Here is a 21,111-nt window from a genome sequence, read left to right on the forward strand (position 1 = left end):
AATCCGCCTGGCAACCGCAGTTAAGCTTTGAAGATGTTTAAGAGGGACGCTGCTGCCCATCACTATTCCTATATATCCCTATTCCAGGTATGTATGAGTCACAAACTCTTTCATTTCTTCATTATGCTTGCATTACTCCATCCTAATATTATAAATATGAAAATATATTTGTTTGTTACTTTTGGCTCCTTAACACCTTAACTGATCGTTATGAAATTTGATACTCAGGTAGTATTTGAGATGAAGAACATAAGCTACTTTTATCCTCGTCAATTAACGCAAAGGCGCAGTAAAAACTAGTCTAGATATAAATAAAAGTACTTTATTTATTATTTAATTTTTTTTAATTTCCTACCTTACACTCTACAAAACTTATAATATTTTGTCGCATAAGCGAACCATCAATATATTTAAATTAAATTCACAGAATCGGACATTACATTCACAAAAATATATTCACTCATTATACTTAAGTCATACTTAAAGCTATCTTAAACTATAGTTACATTACAGCCTACAAGTGATAAACCATAGATATTAAGTTGAATAGATCAGAACTGGAAAATAAACGCATGACATCCTTATTTGATCGTTTTGTCAGTCACTTGTGTTCTAACAATTTTAAATGTGTTTTCCAGTCTAAGTAGTATAAAAAAGTATGAATATAATAATATAGTAATAAGTAAACAAACAGTCAAATGACAATATTTTAATTGTATAATTAAAAAAAAATGCACAAAATATGGTCAAGGTTAAAATATTCATCAAATATTAATATTATAAATGTGAAAATGAATGTAAAATTTGCGTATACACCTATCACTATGAAATTAGGTATACAAGTATTATAGAGGATGGAGAATATAGGCTACTTATCATCCCAGTCAGTAAATATATACCGGTTATGCGAACGAAGTCGCGGGTCATAACTAATTATTAATAAATCACTTGTCCGTGTAGGACATTTTTGTCAATTTTTTAACCTAACGGTAAAATTCAAAAAACAAAATCATTAAAACTTTGGCATGGTACTTGATTCTTTACGTTTCTTTTACATACCATTTTTTTATGTCAGATTTAATTAAAAAATACATAATCTGCTGAGAAAATGAAAAGAATTATTGCAGCACTAAATATAAATAATGTCCTCATCTATACAACTCAAGATCTATGGTGAAAAGTAAATTAAGAGGATCTATAAATCAATGTATCGAATTATATTAACATTGGAACTAAATAAACACCATTTACAATAAGTCAAATGCATAGGTATATTAAAGGGGGAGTAGGGGCAAGTAGACTGTGACACCCCAAAATTGTGGGGGAAAGGTATTGTTAGTACCTAATTAAGAATACAGGCTCCATTGCTAGCATTATACATAACTAGGTCGGTCTCCACATAGTCGCCAATGAAAACCATCGCCGTTCTCTCGAATTAAAGGTGATATCATCGCAATTGTCTAACTGACCTGCCTTTTCATCATTACCAATCATCCCCAGTGGCGCCCGCCAGCGTACGCAGTTAACGCGGGCGGAGTTAACATTCCATTACCATCATTGAAAATAACTAAAAGTACAAATCTATAGGCGACGGTTACCACTTACCATCAGGTGGGCCGTCAGCTTGTTTGCCATTCTAAGTTGTATAAAATAAAAACCGGATCTGTCTTCAAATGTCCGGCCTCTTTAAATGTGAAAGGAAACATAAGTTATTCTTCTATCGACCACTTAATACACAAAAAGAGGTTACCAAAACACAGCTGTATGATCTAACATCCTTTATAACTACTCTCCATTCAAAGGTTGCCTGGAAGAGATCGCTCTTAACGATAAGGCCGCTGTGTTATCAGTGTGAACATTTCTTGCAATTGTTTGTATCTATTTAAAATAAGTTTACTATTGTAATCTTTTAGAGGAAACAATAAAGAGTATCTATCTATCTGCCTTTGCCCGTTTATAGTCAGTGGGTAATTAAAAAAAAACATACACGTCAAGTGGTTTCTTGAGTACTAGTATCTCAGTTTATGAGACAAAGGTGAGACGCCTTATGGTTTTCAGCTAGTTCAATTTCTGTCTAATTTCGATGAACTTTCCAACTGACTTCAAAATGTAGGAGATTCTCAATTCGGCTGGTTTTTTTTTGTTTTATATTTGTTACCTCATAACTGCGCCAATTTTGAATCTATCTGGAAAAATCTTTTGTTATCTCAATGGGCACTCGATTGGCATCGAAATTTTATCAAAATCGGTTCAGTGGTTTATCTTTTAAACCAAAATAACTAGCTCTCTGCCATAATTGAAGTTGATTTCTTTTTGCTGTGTGAACTAATCCTTTGATTTCGAAGCTTCAGTGAAGTTGATGTCTCTAAAAAGTATTTTATTAAACACTTCCTCCTATTTGGCTTTTCTAGAGAATCCAAGTTGAAAGCGCAGTTGAAAGGTCCATAGAAGTTGGGCTTGGATCGCATTTGCTGAAAATTACTCTTATAAATTAATCAATTATATGGTTTTTTTTTACTTGCCATTCGTATTCACAAATAATGTAAATTCAAAATTTCACTTCGTCCTTTCTGAAACGACAAAGTGAAATTCTAAGATTTATCTTATCTATCTACACGCCATGTCCTTTGCGTAGTAGACAGAGATTTCACATGTGATAACGCCCTTATAGAAGTTCCCTTGTAATTGCTGCTATAAGACATATCCGTAATATATAGTTATTAATGAATATATTAATGTTAAGAGTCTTGTCAAAATTTCTATTCATGGCATTTATTTACAATATTGTCATTTTCCTAGTATTAATATGAGTCATGATAAATTTTAAGTAGCTACCAGTTATCTTCACAATACAAAAATAATGTTGCCAAGTCTGAAAAGTAGTTGTCGTGACTACAACGTAAGTGTCTTAATAAAAAAAAAAAACATTTAAAATTAATAAAAATTGTCTTTAACGAATTAAACAAAAAATAATAATTAAAACTTCAAATATTGTTCTATCTTTAAAAAAAATATATCATATTTTTTATGGGCATTTTGAAATTAGAACTGGTAACTTTACTCATAACTCAATGCTTGATCGTGTATTGTGCACCTTAACATACAATGATGATTATTGAAAGCTACCACATGGGGCCATCACATTACGATCCTTACTCGTTCTCAATTTAGTGTTTTAATTCATATTTTATGCATAATACAATCTACTGTCAAATTCTAAAACATATCCCAAAAGTGGGCAAATTTTTTCTTCGATGTATCAGTTATCAACTCCATTTAACTGACGGTATAAATTAGTTGGAGATACCTCAATCGATTTGAAATGTATATCATATCCAAGTTCCATATTATCTATTGTTTATTCGAGTTCCTCTCTGCTAGATGTAGTCGGGCCTGAGCCCGTCAGACGATTCTCAGATGTTGTTCATATCGTATAGCACTTGGGCGATCGTTCTAGACGCTTCCACGCTGCTCAGGGCGATCGATGCTAAGTGAGCCTCGTATGAGCGGAGTTGTCTGAAATAAATATTACTTTATTAGCCTTCAGTCGAATTTGTCCTATAAATATTCTCGTGTCCTATAAATATTCTCGTGTCCTATAAATATACTCGTGTCCTATAAATATACTCGTGTCCTATAAATATACTCGTGTCCTATAAATATACTCGTGTCCTATAAATATACTCGTGTCCTATAAATATACTCGTGTCCTATAAATATACTCGTGTCCTATAAATATACTCGTGTCCTATAAATATACTCGTGTCCTATAAATATACTCGTGTCCTATAAATATACTCGTGTCCTATAAATATACTCGTGTCCTATAAATATACTCGTGTCCTATAAATATACTCGTGTCCTATAAATATTACTATATATATTATCGCTCTTACTATCTCTATTAAACCTGTTTGTATGCTTCTGAAATAAAATAATAAAATAGAAAAAAAAGGTTTTAAATAAAAAAAGTTTACAATATTTAGAAATTACATATCAAAAATATATTAAAAAAAAGACTAAGTACAATATAAATTTGATACAGTCAGAGACCAGTTTAGCGTGCTATAGTTATCTTTCAATGGTCGAGGGTTCGATTCCGGCACAACACAAACATTAATATTCACGACTCTGTTTTTATTGATCTGAGTGTTTTCTATACAGCAGGTATGTATTTACAAAAAAAAAGTATATAAGTATTTCTATCATTTGTCTAGTAACCACAGTAGCTCTGCTTATTTTCATACTAGATGGCGTTGTATGATATGACCAAAGATTATTTACAATATACCTTCCCCTCTACTCATACTCACCTTCGTCCAGTATTGGAATATATGACAATATTCCTAAGTATAAGGGCCGCTGTAAGTCGTATACTCTTCGTTACAGGACCTTCATTCTCATCCTGTGGAACATTAAAATATAATTTAAGTAATTATGCCTCTTTTAAGTCAAAAATAATATATTAACTATATACTGAATTATGTACGATTACATAAACTACATCTACAACCCTCGTGGTATTAGGTTACAACTTATTGTTGTCCCAAAATTGAAGTGTTTACGTCATTTAAATGAATGTAAACTTTAAACACAAATAAAAACGCATGCAGCAAAATATATAAGCAAACTCGTTACAGAAGATTTGTAAAACAAAATACTGGCACACGTTAATTCTAATTTAATTCTATGCCACAATATGTACTCTCTCCCTCTTTGTCCCTCCCTTTCTCTCTCTCTCTCTCTCTCTCTCTCTGTCTCTCTATACTGTAACTGTAAAATGTGCATAATTATTTAACAGTGCAACAACCCCCTTAAAGCAACTATAAATACTAGTCCGATCATATACATAAATAACTAAGTGGATAACAAAGCAACATATTTTTAAATAAATAACAACAAAGCACACAAAAACAATAAAATATGGCACTAAATATATTTTAAAATGGCACAATTATTCCTCAAGGGCCCTATAAATAAAGGAGAAAAAATCAGAATATATTTTTAATCGTATTATATTAATATAAACATGTATAAAACATTGTTGGAATAAAATAAACAGAAAAATTCCTTTAAAACTTCTATTTACTGTTCATTTCGGGAATATTACTAAAAATGATTAATAATATATTAAATTATCTATTACTAAAAATGTTACACAAAAACTTCAATGAGGATAAAATTATTATAGGACAAACTCGAAATTAAACATTTTCTATGAAAAAAGGACCATCGCAGTGGAATAAAGAACCTCTATTTAAAATCATTTCAAAATTTACAAAAATATATTAATAATATACTAATTATAATATTAATATACGAACAGGATCACGTCATTGAAATACGTTCTCTACACACACTCGCAATCCAATAAAAGCTTAAATATATTTTTTTATAAATTGCCCCATCGAATAATTTTATATTACCAATAAAAACATTTTTAATACAAACATTTTGCGTTTTAGCCACAATATTGATACCAAACAAAAAAAAATACACATGACAACACAAAAGCTAACGTTATGCGAGTCTCACCAGTTGCTCCGGTGTGCGACTGAGTTCGGCCCTGTGCTGCACGCACACAAACGCACACGTTAGTGATAGCACGCAGAGTGACGCAAAAACAACCAATTATTACACTATGGAATTTAATATAAAACTTTCCATTCAAACTATGACACTACGTATCAATCAAACAAAGTCTGCGCTTTCGATATACAGACTTTTTCTAAACTTTATTTTTTGTTTGTAATGGATGAACTTGTTTGTGATGAATGAATTCAAAAAGTACTTTACTTATTTTAAATATTATTTCGCCTATAGAAAACTACTTTTATTAGCGAATAACATGGACTATATTTTTTTTTTAATTAGAGATCTTTTAGGTATGTAGCCGTGCGCAACCGTGGAAAGTCGTGAACTTTTTTAAACAACAAAAAAATGTAACGTCACTGACGACTGCAATCGAAAGCAATAGAATATAAATTTTACGGTCTTTAAAATAGAGTACTAATTCAAAAATTGATTGTTGCATTAACGGCCTTTCAAGTTTCAGACTATTTAATCGATTTTACATATTATTTTTTTAATTAAAATTTCCATAGTATAATAGTTCATTGCAAAAAATGAAAGAGCAAAGCTGTCTACCAACGACAAAATTTTGACGATCGGCAGAGTTCTTACTAATTGTCTTACGAATAGATATGTTACAGTAGCATTTACCATGTGGATTAAATTAAACAAAATTGTAAATGTTAAAGAAAGATATGATCTATCTATATAACAAATTCCATTAAATTTCTTAATGGAATTTGTTATATACATAAATTCAGCCATTTAATCGTAATTACATTATAAATCACCAAATTATTTAGTGGTGACCAAATTAGTTAGGGAAATACATCACATTAAACCAATGTAAAAGAAAGAAACCTCGACCCTATAAGGTAATTTTAGAGGAAGGATTTATTAATGATGAAGGGGCTCCAGACACCATTGTTAATAATATACTTTGTCAAATCGACACCAGAACCATCATGGTCAATTCATTGTGCTCGTCTCAATTGGCCAACTGATCTGTGATTTTTATCACCTATCATCATCATTGGTATCCCGCCAGCGTGAACTAAAATCGCAGGCGGAGTTTACCAATCTATCATACACACACAAAATATTAAGTTAATATGCTTGCCTCATCAAAAACCTATGGTTTGCCCAGAATGAATTAGCCCAGACGTGGGATAATAATAGACTGTTACGATGATATATAACTTACCATTAGCTCTCTAGGATTGAACATATCCGCCGCGTGTTTGTTTAAAGCCGCAAGTGCCGCGTTCGGTGGATATCCGAGGGATACCGGCTTGTTTGCTTCTGCTTCGGCCGCCGCGTGGCGCCGTGAGTTATATAACGCTTTTAACGCCTGTGAAATAAAGTTCAAATTGCAATAAAAAAAAAAATCTTGCCATATTATAAAAAGTAAACTAATAAATAAAAGTACTTTTAATAAAATATAAAGATTGGTAATGGATAAGACAGAAGAGCGAGATAGGCAGATTAGAACAGGTAGGCAATGTAGTCACGTACAGGCTAGTGGTCTGTAGTGAAATAAAATGATATATGGACAAAACAAATATCATACGTAAATAAAAACGGGCAATAACATAATTTTCAACCGACTTCAAAAAGAAAGAGGTTCTCAGCTCGCTTGTATTGTTTGTTGCCTCATAACTCCGTCAGTTCTAAACCGATTTGGAAAATTCCTTTTTTCAACCGAATGGACATACTTGCAGACTTTTTTAATGGATGATAATGGAATGGTAACTCCGCCAGCGTATACCATTAGCGCAGGCGGGTGCCAGTGGTGGATGATAGGTGAAAATAAAAAGGCAGGTTAGTTAGTTAATTGTGATGAATAAACCTGGAATTGGTACCATAGAAATTTTATATTATTTTATTTTTAATAGATCAAAATAAATAATTTTGTCACAAATGAAGTTGTTTTCTTTGTGGAACACAATTTAATTATCAACGCATAAAAAGACCTATTTATTTATCTTGCTCTAACATACATATATTGCTGTTTATTTCCCTTTCACACTAGCAATATATATATATATATATATATATATATATACGGAAGGTGGTAACAATAAAGGCGTGTACTGACATGCGGCGAGCAGTGCTTGTCGGTGAGGTGGTTGAGCAGCGCGAAGGTCTTGCGCGGCACGCGGTCGCAGTCGAGCCACAGGCACGGCGCCTCGCCCGCCGCCGACGGCGGGCAGTGTGAGCGTGCAGCGTGCGAGAACACTTCGCTCGCGCTCGAGAACGTTCTGCGGGACAACCACTCCGCTATCACTGTCACTATCATCACTACATAGTATATAAATTGTTAATTTTGCACATAAAAACACAAACGATTATTTCAATTAAAAATTTATCTTCCACAGCGTGTTGGCTGACAGAGGGAGACTTTTGTACAAAAGTCGATTGCTTGAGTACCTCTGTCCCATTCGTGTTTCAACCGTGAAGCAGTTGTGTTTGCATGTCTGTGTTTCGGTTTAAAGGGTGGGATATAGGGTGAATTTACTGGGTACAGAGGAATAACATCTGAGTCCTCAGGAATGGCAACGCATGGGGGTATCATGGGCGAAACAGTATACTCTGTTATGTCCATGGTACTGCTCATGTCTATAGGCGACGGTTACCACTTACCATCAGGTGGGCCGTCAACTTGTTTGCCATTCTAAGTTGTATAAAAAAAAATTGTTCACGACATACATGCAAGTAACATATGAAGAAAAAAATTTTAAAGTGTATATAACTGTAATTTTAAATTTTGAAGTAAACAAATCTGTTTAAAAACATTTGTAAAAACAAACTATTATAACGTAATCCGCCATTTTGTGATCGCGGCCATTTTAAAGGATGTCATTTAATTTATCATTGCCTACTTACTCTTCAGGCTCTTTCCACTTGACATCTATGATATCTTTTCACTTGATATCTATAACCAAGCTTGACAAAATATGCAACACCACCTCCATCTTGTGGTGGCGGCATTATAATAATACAATATAACAATAAATTTAATCCAAAATCGGTTACGAGGAACTGGTTCTAATTCCCAAATCCAATAACGTTGCCAGTTATATAGAAACATGTAAAAATATAAAATTATATTACTGACTTGCCACATCCTCTCCAGTGGCATATCCATGGGGTGTCTTCCTGGGGAGTGATCGGTTGCAGCGGTGGTGTCGCTGAAGGTTTCGGTGGAGCTGGTTTCTAGAAAGCAATCACATCAAGACAAATACAAGTATTGCACTAATAAGTGTATGAGTCGATCGCACACACATACACACACATACTTTGTTAAAATGCCATTAAATTATTAAAAATGTAATATACAATTATTTAAGATAAATAAATACGCTCACAACTATAATTATTAACGCCATGTGGTCCGACATAGAATGGGCCACCCCTTCCTTTCCCGTTGGTGTCGTAAAAGGCGACTAAGGGAACGTAATGGTCGAGGGATTGACAGCAGCGTCCCTCTTAAAACATCACCAAGCCTAACTGCGGTTGCCAACCCGCCTGCCAAGCGTAGCAACTACTGGCAAAGCTCCTCCTCCCTTGGGGAAGGCCTATGTTCAGCAGTGGACAGTTAACATATATATATGTATATATAATTTGAATATATATTTATGGTGTACTCACATCAGTGACGGGCTGTGATACTATCATTTCCTTGTCGCCGATCTTGGTGTTGCCCACCATAACTGGCTGCCGAGATATCACTTGACGCATCGCCGGCTGGACGGCCTTCTGCGACATTGTAACAATTTAGCCTTTTTTTTTTTATTTAATTTAAAAACTATTTAAGTTTCCCCTAGAGACTACATCATGGGATTCTTCAAAAAAGGCATATTAAGGTTTCTTAAGGATCGGCAACGAGCGCGTGACATACCTAGTGCTACAAGCATAGATATAGACTATGGTACGCCCGTTTACCATCAGACTGGCCATATGCTTGTTTGCCACCATAGTAGTATAAAAAAATGTCTGTACACGTAACAATGTGCATATCTATAGTTTTGATTAGCCCGAAAGAGGGGGTGCGATCAGATCGCAGCGAACGGCAGGGAATGTCCATACTGTACTTTAGTATTAGAAGAAGTAGAGAGAAGAAATAGAGTAGTAGAAGTAAATAAGCTACTTTTCATTCCGGTAAATAAACATATCCCAGTCACACGAAGTCGCGGGTAAAAGATAGTCAATATATAAAGCAGTCTGTGTTTAGTTATGATATAACCTACTCATGTAATAAACGTCATTTAAATCCGTTAAGCCGTTTAAGCATAAATTAATCCAAACAACTCTACAAAATTACAATTACAAAACAAATATTAAGAGGATTATTACTATAATAAAATTTAATTATTAAATTTTGAAATTTAAAATTTATTTCCAATACTGGAAAATGATTTATTGATAATAATAGATACTTGATTTTTATATATTCAAAAGATTTAATTCTTCAGTTTAAATATAAGAAAATAAACATACTTCATACAATTTCCAAAATATTTTTTCTCTATATTAATCATTCGATTTAATTTATATAATAGATTAAAATTAAAACATATTTTTAATTCTAATATTTCACATTAGAAGAAGCTTAGAATATTAGAAAAACAAATAAAAACTCACCGCATTAGTTTGAATAACACTGGTCTTACTATCGCTCTGTATGACAGACGGTTGACTAACAACAGTGGATTGTACATTGGCAACCACTTGCCTCCTCTGCGGTTGCTGGACAACAGTATGTACACCCGCCTTCATGGGCGTGTTAACAATAATCTGCTGGTTATTGGAAACCGCTATTATCTGCTGGTTGCCTTGCAAGAGTTGCTGGTTGCCTTGTATTATTTGCTGGTTGCTCGACGGCGTACTAATCAAAGCCGGCGGTTGCTTCTGTGTTACAACAATTTGTTGTTGTTGTGTTGGGTTGACTATTTGGGCCTTGTGAGGTTGCGGTTGAGTTGTAATGATCGGTTGCTGACTTGGTGTTATTTGCGGTGAGTTCTGTTGAAACATTCAATGTCAAAATATTAAACAAAATGTAATAAAAATGTTTTTTATTAAAGAGCCTAAAATATAGGAAGTATATAAAAAATATCATTTAAAGCAGCAGAAAGTTACCGTTAATTCAAGTCAAATATCTATTTCGAATAATTTATTTTTGTATAATATGTTACTAAAAATTTTGCCACACTGGACAAGTAGTCACTACTGATTCTTCAATTATTCCAACCTCTGTTCTTTACACATTTTAATATTTTACCAGAGGGAGACTTTGTACAAAAGTCGTTTGCTTGAGCACCTCTGTCCCATTCGTGTTTCTACCGTGAAACAGTTGTGTTTGCATTGCTGTATTTCGGTTTGAAGGGTGGGATATGGCGTGAATTTACAGGGTACAGAAAAATAACACCTGAGTCCTCAGGAATGACAATGCATTGGGGGGGTATAATGGACGAAACAATATACTCTGTTATGTCCATGGTACTGCTTATGTCTATAAGAGACGGTTACCACTCATCCATCAGGTGGGCCGTCAGCTTGTTTGCAATTAGAATAAGTTGTAAAAAAATATATATATATACAGCGCCATCTAGTGGTAACAGTAGTAAGGTAATTTATTTTAAGGAAACAAGCGCAACATGAAGACAGGATAATAAAATTCTTATATTAATAAAAAGCATTTTACAAAAGTAAAATTATGCAGATTATGATTATAGTATTAAAAATATAGTATTAATTTCACCATGATTATAATGAATTTGCCAATATATGGAGAATCAGCTAAATGTATAAATATAAGCGCAGTGTACCCGCAACCAAATTTAAAAGGCGTTTTTAACATATCCGTGAATTTATATTCCTTTTTCTTTGCTTATCTTTTTTAATAAACAATCTTGATATATGTATTATTTAGTGAGGGGATTGTAAAAAAAAATGCTAGGATATACCTACATAAATTGGTTTGTATTTTTTTTTAGTTGTATATATTTTTGCTATATTAAAAAGTACGCGAAATACAGCAGAAAATTCCAGAAAGTCGTTTGCGTTGGTACGAGCACGTGATGAGCGGGAGAAAAGATCATACGACATCATGTAACGAGTCAAGTAGTGAGCGTTGCCAAAGGTAAAAAAGCAGATGACGTCCACCGACCACCTGGGCTCGAACTATACAACAGGATCTACTGGCTATGGGCTTAACACCTGAGATGACGCAAAATCGTCAAGAATGGCGTAAAAGTATCAGGAGGGCTAATACCAGATAGGGTAATAGCCAGGGGATTGATTTTAATGATTTATTTTTTCAATAGAATTTAGATACTAAAGACAATTATTTGCACATATCGCTGTACACGGCTGTATGTTTCTCCACGTATTTCTAAAACATGCGACAAATTTTTATAGGGTTTCGTTGTCATTCATATATACATCCTAATTTTTACTCGCGCAAAACAATAGCGGGATGCTAGTTAAATACAATTAATCAATTAATTATACTGTATTGTAGATTACAATTTTAGTATTTATAATTTTAAATGACTTTCCATTAAAAAAAAAAAACTCAAGATTGTTTAAAAAATAAGACAAGAAAAAACAGAGTATAAAACTATAATGACAATCAGCACTTGTAATTATTTTACTATATAATAAAAATACCGAATCAGTAAAATATTTATTAAATAATAATCAATATGAGTTATTTTAGAATAATATTTAATAATATTATTAATATTTTAGAGCAATAATAATACGCGATACCGTTCGCATGGTATTTCGTGTTTATTTATTCATTTCAAGCACAATACAACACTAATACATGTATCTATTCATGCACAATATATAATATACTAATAGTTTAACTAAATTTACTATTAAACTACAAAGCAGACATAACTCACTCCGATAAATTTGTGTGACATAACCGTTTATAATCATAATTTAGTTATTTATTAACTATTTCTTATTAGCTTTACCTATTTTCTCATAAAGTCAAAAGTATGTATGTATTTTATTAATACATTTTTTTTTTATTTTGAATATGTAATTATAATAAATGAGAATTTAATAATAATGATATACATCTTTGAATTTAAATTTAATACTAACATTTATTAATACATTAAAAATGATAAATATATATTAACTCATCCAAATTACCAAATTTTTATCTTCATATATGATTGACACTTCACACATATTCTCATATTTGACAGTATTCGAGATCAGTGTTTCTCAAAGTGTAGGGGGTCATTCCTTCACGGGGATCACGATATATTTTACAATAATTATTTACAACCGCGATATCAACAATTTAAAAAAGGTACATTAATCCAATTTTATGTAGCATTATAAGACTACGATAAAAAGTTATTATCAGCACAAAATAACGGAGCAAATTAAGCCAGTGCTTAGTAATGTGCATGAAACCTGAGCGATGGCCGTTTTCACCACAGTGATGGGTTGTGACGTGCTCACTAGCGTGGGCTGACTCACTATCACCCTCTGAGTGGACTGTATCACGCCCGAGTTCTGCGTGTGCAACATACGAATTTATTTTCCATACAATACTCGTAAATCTTAATATATGTTAACACAATACTATACGTATTAGATTGATGTAATTACTAGACAGAACTCATTATCACCTTTTATGTTTACTATACCACACTCTAGTTCTGCGTTTGAATATATGACTTTATTTTCTCAATAATAAATATGAATATTTGTTAACACAATGATAACAGATTGATGTAATCACTAGACACTAGACAGATATTTTTATTACCCTTTGAATTAACTCTATCAAGAATTTTGATCCAATAATGACAAACTGTGTTAAGATTTACTATCAACCTATGTTATACCTAGAATGGTGAATGAATCTATAGATACGTTTTCGATACCGCACGCATGAAATAAACATATTACAGAATATTGCTGTCTCATTATATGTCATGAATACGGTAGCGAACACATCCCTTAATATATTCCTTTACCGTTTGCTTAAGGGAGCTCTGAATCGGCATCTATATATTACAAAAAACCTTATATTTAAATAATTAAAAAAATAACATGTTAATTAACTACTCAATTATGGAAATATTACAGGCATTCCCCCAATATTTTCATAATATTATTCTGATTATTTGCATAATCTAATAAAAAATAAATATAAATAGTGTGTGATGAACATTAGTGAAGCATTAGGAAAGAAACCTAGCAAAATAAGATGAACAATGGTTTTTAGCGGGGATCAAATATGATAAATCACAACATGAAATTGAATAGGACAATGTGCAAGCGATTAGAAGCTTAAAATCAATATAATATCCCTACTAACCCACATTAGTTACGTATTGAATATGTTTGTTAAATATACTGACATCACTTCTAATAAAATAATGAAATACGACTGAGTATTCAAATAAATTTCAAATATAAATGTTGCTATAACGAGTATAACTGGTTTCAAATAGCATCAATTATGCCACGTTTGCACCAATTCCAAGCCATAATAATAGACCTATACATAACACAAAGCCTGTACTGTTGTTACTGTACAACTGACATATTTATTTTTTAAAATGCCGATTCGTATCCGGCTCGAAGGACCACACAACCGCATGTAGAAGTAAAATGATATTCTATCACTTCAAACTAATTACTTTATTCCTTATTTGTTTATTTACACGGCCAGTACAAAATGAAAAATGGAAGAGAGAAAAATATTGCAAGCACATAAATAAAAAATCGCTATCTTCAGTACGAGGTCTGTCCGGAAAGTTCGTATAAAAGTGTTCTGGAATGCGAGAAAGAGGAGTGGGGAGGCCAGGTAAGCGCAGGACCCCTTCCTTATGTCCCTAACAATGCTTCAGTTCTGGTCTGACCGCCGTGCGGTGCGAACTGACTTGTCACGCCATCTGTGAAGTTACCTCTTAACGAAACTCCGTCGGCATGGAGCCCGCTTCCGTTGAAGAGCAGCGCGTCGTAATCAAGTTTCTCTCGAAACTCGGCAAGAACAGTTGATGGAAAATTCTACGTCGATGTGCTCAGACGCCTCAAAGCTCGTGTGGCACGAGTTCGTCCAGAATTGGCGCGAGAGGGGCGTTGGATTCTTCACCACGACAATGCCCCTGCCCACACCTCTCTTGTTGTCCGTGAGTTTTTGAGTAAAAATTCCATTACGGTGACCGAACACCCCCCCTATTCGCCGGATTTGGCCCCGTGTGACTTCTTCTTGTTCCCAAAAACCAAATTGGTACTTCGGGGGCGGCATTTGGGGGACATAAATGAGATAAAAAAAGCTACGACGGGGCAGCTGAGAAACCTACAACCAGAGGACTTTCAAGGAGCCTTCTCACAGTGGAAACGGCGTTGGCACAAGTGCATTATGTCACAGGGGGAGTACTTTGAAGGGGATAAAATTGATTTACCTGAATAATTGTAAAATAAAATTTTTAAAAAACTTTTATACGTACTTTCCGGACAAACCTCGTATATAAAAATCTTAAACAATATGATGTGATTATTTATCACTTAATGTTTGATAAGCGCTCAAACCCAAACAGAGATACAAATCCATGAATATAAAATACTTGTATAATGTGCAATCGAATCCACATCTATCGAAAGGTAAACAGCTAAAGTTATGTATAAATTTTATATATCGTCATAGTCGTAGAATACTGACGGATCTTTATATGTAATATTTGTCAGATCCGTCAGTATTCTACGACTATGACGATATATTTATAATATTATTTAGTACGATATTTATTATTATGTCAGTTTATATAATTTTTTTTGTGTAATGTATATTCGCAATCACTGCTGCCAAATGCTTTCTGTTTTTACCCAATAGTTAACTGGTAGTGAATGCCATACAGCATTAACCTCACCATTTGTATAAATTTTATTGTGCAATAAAGAATAAATAAAGCACTAAGGTCATTGCTGGTGCAAACTAGGCTTATTCTAATTAAAAGTGCATTTCTGAAAGTGACTCATATAAAATCTAATCTGTAACTCAACTGAAAATCCCGGTGTAAAAAAAAAAGCTGTAAATAAACAGTTAATAGATAGATGAATAGCATTAGAGATGAGATAACTCAAAATATTAGTGGAACAAAGCGTGAGAGGGACAAACATTTATTGTTTGTAACCTGAATGATTTGCTGTTGCGTTATAGCCTCTGTTGCTTGGGTAATAAGGCTGTTCAACGTAGCCTCGTCCAGCCCGCCGGGGTTGTTCACCTTCAGTGTGCAAACTTCTTAGTAAATCTTACAATATACTTACAATAATGTAAATAAACTATACTTATAACAAAATATACTCCCTTAATTAAAGTAATATACTAATAATTCGTAATTTATCATACATATCTCGAGCTGACGCCATCTTCATGAATATAAATAATAGATATTTTTAACAAATGAGAAATACAAATAATGAATTTATGTTTCACTCAATTAAACGTATATAATTATGTGATATAATAATATAGTAAAATTAAAAAAGAATAATGTAAAAAAAACGTTGAAACAGTTTTGAAACGGTCAATTATAATACGCATATAATACTTTGCGAATCGCCGACTTAAAATACATACCCAATTTATCAATTAATTTTGATATACATCCTATATTTATAGGATAAGACCTACTTATGAACACTATAATATTTTACCAACATTATTAAGTTTCACGTCTTACGACAATAAGCTATATTGATTTAAATTTAGACAACTACTATTTTACTTTCTGGCAATTACTAGACAGTAAAAAAATATTACAAACACACTGAAATTTAGTAACATTGTAAAGATTTGAAATATAAATGTGAATAGGTTAGTATTTACAACATTAAAAAAAAACACGCTATAAAAAAACTTACGGTTAGAGTAAGCGGCCCCCCTCCGGTTGGCCCTTGGACTATAATGATCGTTTTCTGCATCATATTGCCCGGTAAATTCTGTGCTATATAACTCAGACCTCCTAAAACAAACGTTGGATAATAAATAAAAATTTACACTTTAAAATATTTCCTTTTTAACCAACTTCAAATAGGTTAAGACTGATGTGAAATCATAAAACAGTAAGTGAAATAGTTGTACATCAAATATAAATGACTATTGTTGTACGGCAGTATTAACAGTAACGGAGACTATTGCTAGCAATACACCTTATTAACAAAAATAATTAATAAATTTGCATACCTCTGCGGGGTGCTGCATGTTATGTGCCTGTATATGTATGTAACGTCTTATTGTATCATGTAGCAAGCGAATAAATATGATTTGATTTGATTTAAAATATTTAATTATAAAATATAATTATTTTTAATTATAAAAATAATTCATTAATTTAATAATAATAATAACAATTGGACCATCAGCTTACTTGCTATTCTAAGTTACATAAAAAAAAACAGTTCTTTTGCTAACAATACACGACAGGTCGACCTTCACACGGTCCCCCTGAAAACCATCGTAGTTAATTCCTATTGAATTTGTCACAATGGGGCAACTGACATCACTTCATCATCATCTATAAATCCTTCACCAATAACCCACCAGCGTAAACCAATAGCGCAGACGAAGTGAACATTTCATTCATCATTATCATCATAGCCGCTAACTGTCCACTGCTGAACATAAGGCCTTAGGGGGGTTTTGCCAATAGTTGCCACACTCGGTAGGGGAATTGGCAACCGAAGTCACGTTTTAAAGATGTTCATAGACGGACGCTGCTACCCACCCCTCACCCTTCCTTAGTCGGCTCTAACGACACCCACGAGGAAGGAAGGGGTGGCCTATTCCATGCCGGGACCATACGGCCAATCAGCATTCCATTGTCATCCATGAAAGGGGCCTTACCTTGAGAAGTACTCGGTGTCGCAATTATCTGCATGGGTTGTTGGACAAACTGCGTCGGTTGTGATGCAATAGTCTTCTCTGTTGATCAATAATAACAGCATTTTTTTTAATCACTACATAGTATAAAACAAAATCGCTGTCGCTGTCTGTCTGTCCCTATGTATGCTTAAATCTTTAAAACTACGCAACGGATTTTGAAGCGATTTTTATTTTTTTTTTTAATAGATAGAGTTGTTCAAGAGGTTGAATAAGAGAGAGTTGAATATCCAACCTTAACACATAGGATATTTTATGTACTGATTCATAAGATCAAAGCCGCGGAATACAGCTAGTATTATATTAGTTTTATTACCTTGCAAAATTATTTGCCCAGACTGTGATGCGATGATATTTTGAACATCCATAGGCTGCACTTGCAACATCGGTTGCTGCACTTGCAAAGTTGGCTGTTGCACCTTTAATAATTTAATTTCAATTAATGTTTTTTTTTTTTTGCAATCAATTGGCAAAAGATATATTTTTATAAAAAAAAGATTAATTTTTTATGCAACTTAGTATGGCAAACAAGCTGACGGCCCACCTGATGAAAAGTGGTAACCATCGCCTATAGACATGAGCAGTACCATGGACATAACAGGGTTTACTGTTTCGCCCATGATACCCCCCATGCGTTGCCATTCCTGAGGACTCAGGTGTTATTCCTCTGTACCCTGTAAATTCACTGCCATATCCCACCCTTCAAACCCAAACAGCCATGCAAACACAACCGCTTGACGATAAAAACACGAACGGGACAGAGGTGCCCAAGCAAACGACTTTTGTACAAAGTCTCCCTCTAAATATAACATCTCAGTATTCAGGAATGGTAAAGCATAAGGTACCGTGACCGTCACAGCGTACGGAGAGCTGTTTAAACAATTCTCGATCTAATAAAATTTTTAAAATTTTATAAATATATATATTTTTTACAATATATAAATTTTTCAAACTAAAGTATAAACTTAAACTAATAAATAAAATTTGAATACATTTTTTTATACAACTTAGAATGGCAAACAAGCTGACGGCCCACCTGATGGAAAGTGGTAACCGTCGCCTATAGACATGAGCAGTATAATGGACATAACGCAACAGTTATTACGTCCCATCAGGTAGGCTTGCTAGCTTATTTGCTTTCTAAGTCTCATAAATAAAATAAAATAAAAAATGGTTCAATATAAAAAAATTGCAAGTTATGTACCTGTAACGCAGAAGACTGCACTTGCAATGTTGGTTGTTGAACTTGCAAAGTTGGTTGTTGTACCTGCAAAGTAGGATTATGCATTTGCATTATGGATTGTTGTATTTCTGTCTCGGTTTCTCTCTCTCTCACACATACACACACACTCTTTTCGCTCTCTACCTCTCTTTCTCCCTCTGTCTTTCACTGCTACCAAGTTTTTGTGTCGATTATTTCATTATACGAAATGCAACCTTATATTCAAGAACCTAAAGCCCATTTTCAAATAATAAAACCTTCTGTCGGCACTGCCCTTATCTTTGTGATCAGTCTTATATTACTTTCTAAATTTACAATGAATATATAACACATAACAATTATAAATGTCCCACTGTTGATCTCAGAACCCTTTCCCCATAAAAGAAAAATATTGGTGTACTAATATACCATGCCGGGGGAAGAGACTGTTAGTAATGGGGTCTAACTGACCCATTGCCAGCAATACACCCTATCAGGTCAACCTCCACGTGATTCCCCCTGGAAACCATTATGGTTAATTCTAGTGGAATTCGTCACGATAGGCTAACTGACCTAATCGTCACCTATCGTCCCTCACTGGTGCCCCGCCAGCGTATACCAATAGCGCAGGCGAAGCTACCATTCCATTATCCCGCATTAAAAAAAATATACCATGCCATATAGAGTTATAGGATTTTGTACTATATTAAAATTTAATTACCTGCAAAATAGGCTCTTGTATGATAACCGACGCGTTGTCCCCAGCCCCAGTAACCAGTACTGATGGTTGTATCACTTCTACTGGCTCTTGTTTTGGGGGCATCTAACATGAAACAATATCTTTTATTATAATCCTACAAATTTGGTGTACGGGTAGATTGTATTCTAATTTAAAGTATACTTTAAATATAAAGAAAAGTGTATAATAATTCCATTTTTTTTTATACAACTTAGAATGGCAAACAAGCTGACGGTCCACCTGATGGAAAGTGGTAACCGTCGCCTATAGACATGAGCAGTACCATGGACATAACAGAGTATATTGTTTCGCCCATGATACCCCCATGCGTTGCCATTCCTGAGGACTCAGGTATTATTCCTCTGTACCCAGTAAATTCACGCCATATCCCACCCTTCAAACCGAAACACAGCCATGCAAACACAACTGCTTCACGGTTGAAACGCGAATGGAACAGAGGTACCCAAGCAATTAACTTTTGTACAAAGTCTCCCTCTGATTCATTTATAATATTTACACAGACAAAGCTGCTGTATATAAGTAGTATAAACATATTTCAATACTTTCATACTAATTGGGTCACGTAACTATGTGCAGTTTGTATTGAATTTATAAATATATAAATCGTTATGTTTTTTTTTAAAAACGTGCTTCCACCTATGGCTTACAGAATACTATCCCAGCTATCCCAGAGTTATTAGTTAAAGTTTGTATTGGTACATCTTTTACAAAAAAATCAATAAACAATAAATAAATATCACTGGACTGGACATTTTTGTAAATCCTCACACTCGGAATAATACAAACTAAAAATATATATAACAACAAAATTCTAAAACGTTACACAAAATCTAACTACTTGAACATAAATAAACTCGTTAAGGTTTAATTTCGTATATACTGTGCACCTTAGCACGTAGAGCTGACGCTAGCAACATCCCAGGAGGCCGCTACGCGAATATCACCAATATGTGTACAGACATGGAAGAAATTTTTCACTCCGCTAAGTTAAAATTTATTTACAGGATAAAAAAAATAATTATTCACACATTTAATTACTAGCATTCATGTTCGCCGTGTGGTCCCGGTATAGAATGGCCCACTCCTTCCTTTCCCGTGGGTGCCGTAAGAGGCGACTAAGGGAACAAAATGGTCGAGGGACGGGTAGGAGCGTCCCTGCTAAAACATCGCCAAACCAAACTGCGGCTATTAACCCGCCTGCCAAGCGTGGCAACTACTGGTAAATAGAGGGGGGAAAGGGATTGTTAGTAATGGAGTCTAAGAATCTCATTGCTAGCAATATACCCAGCCAGGTCGACCTCCACGCGGTTCCCCCTGGAAACTATCATGTTTTAGTCCTGATGATCATGTCATCATGATGGGCTAACTGGCCTGTTTTCATCGTCACCTATCATCCCTCACTGGAGCCCAGCCAGCGTATCCCGTTAGCGCAGGCGGTTTTATCATTCCATTTTCATCCAATAAAAAAAAATACTGGTAAACAGAGAGAGACCTATGTTTAGCAATGGACAATTGACGTTTAATATGATGACGAAGATTCATATAAATATCGCTTTTAATCAATCATTTCATCATTCCTTCATCATTCATGAAAGTTAATTTTTATACTCAATTTTGAAATAAGAAACTCAATAAAAATATTTACTTGAGAAA

General features: G+C 33.9%; 1 protein-coding gene across 12 annotated transcripts in view; it reads right to left on the reverse strand.

Annotated features, from left to right (window-relative positions):
* Positions 1-306: 306 nt before the first annotated feature.
* The window catches only part of LOC113510231 (AT-rich interactive domain-containing protein 2), a 39,637-nt gene continuing 18,832 nt past the window's right edge, over positions 307-21,111 (reverse strand). For 5 of the 12 annotated variants that reach the window (XM_052893972.1, XM_052893971.1, XM_052893970.1 and 2 more), the window contains exons 23-38: positions 20,346-20,387; positions 19,420-19,521; positions 18,702-18,764; positions 17,814-17,916; positions 17,462-17,539; positions 16,480-16,580; positions 15,750-15,839; positions 13,015-13,116; positions 10,216-10,593; positions 9,223-9,330; positions 8,690-8,787; positions 7,670-7,832; positions 6,776-6,922; positions 5,536-5,571; positions 4,314-4,405; positions 307-3,516 (exon numbers count right to left, since the gene is read on the reverse strand). In XM_052893972.1, coding sequence (XP_052749932.1) covers positions 3,414-3,516; positions 4,314-4,405; positions 5,536-5,571; positions 6,776-6,922; positions 7,670-7,832; positions 8,690-8,787; positions 9,223-9,330; positions 10,216-10,593; positions 13,015-13,116; positions 15,750-15,839; positions 16,480-16,580; positions 17,462-17,539; positions 17,814-17,916; positions 18,702-18,764; positions 19,420-19,521; positions 20,346-20,387 — 1,806 coding nt within the window. In that variant the 3' untranslated portion in view covers positions 307-3,413. The remainder of the gene's footprint in view (positions 3,517-4,313; positions 4,406-5,535; positions 5,572-6,775; positions 6,923-7,669; positions 7,833-8,689; positions 8,788-9,222; positions 9,331-10,215; positions 10,594-13,014; positions 13,117-15,749; positions 15,840-16,479; positions 16,581-17,461; positions 17,540-17,813; positions 17,917-18,701; positions 18,765-19,419; positions 19,522-20,345; positions 20,388-21,111) is intronic. The other 7 variants (XM_052893969.1, XM_052893976.1, XM_052893975.1 and 4 more) reach the window with 7 other exon arrangements.

This window comes from Galleria mellonella, unplaced genomic scaffold (assembly GCF_026898425.1).
Source record: "Galleria mellonella isolate WM207_F2 unplaced genomic scaffold, CSIRO_AGI_GalMel_v1 utg184, whole genome shotgun sequence".
NCBI lineage: Eukaryota > Metazoa > Arthropoda > Insecta > Lepidoptera > Pyralidae > Galleria > Galleria mellonella.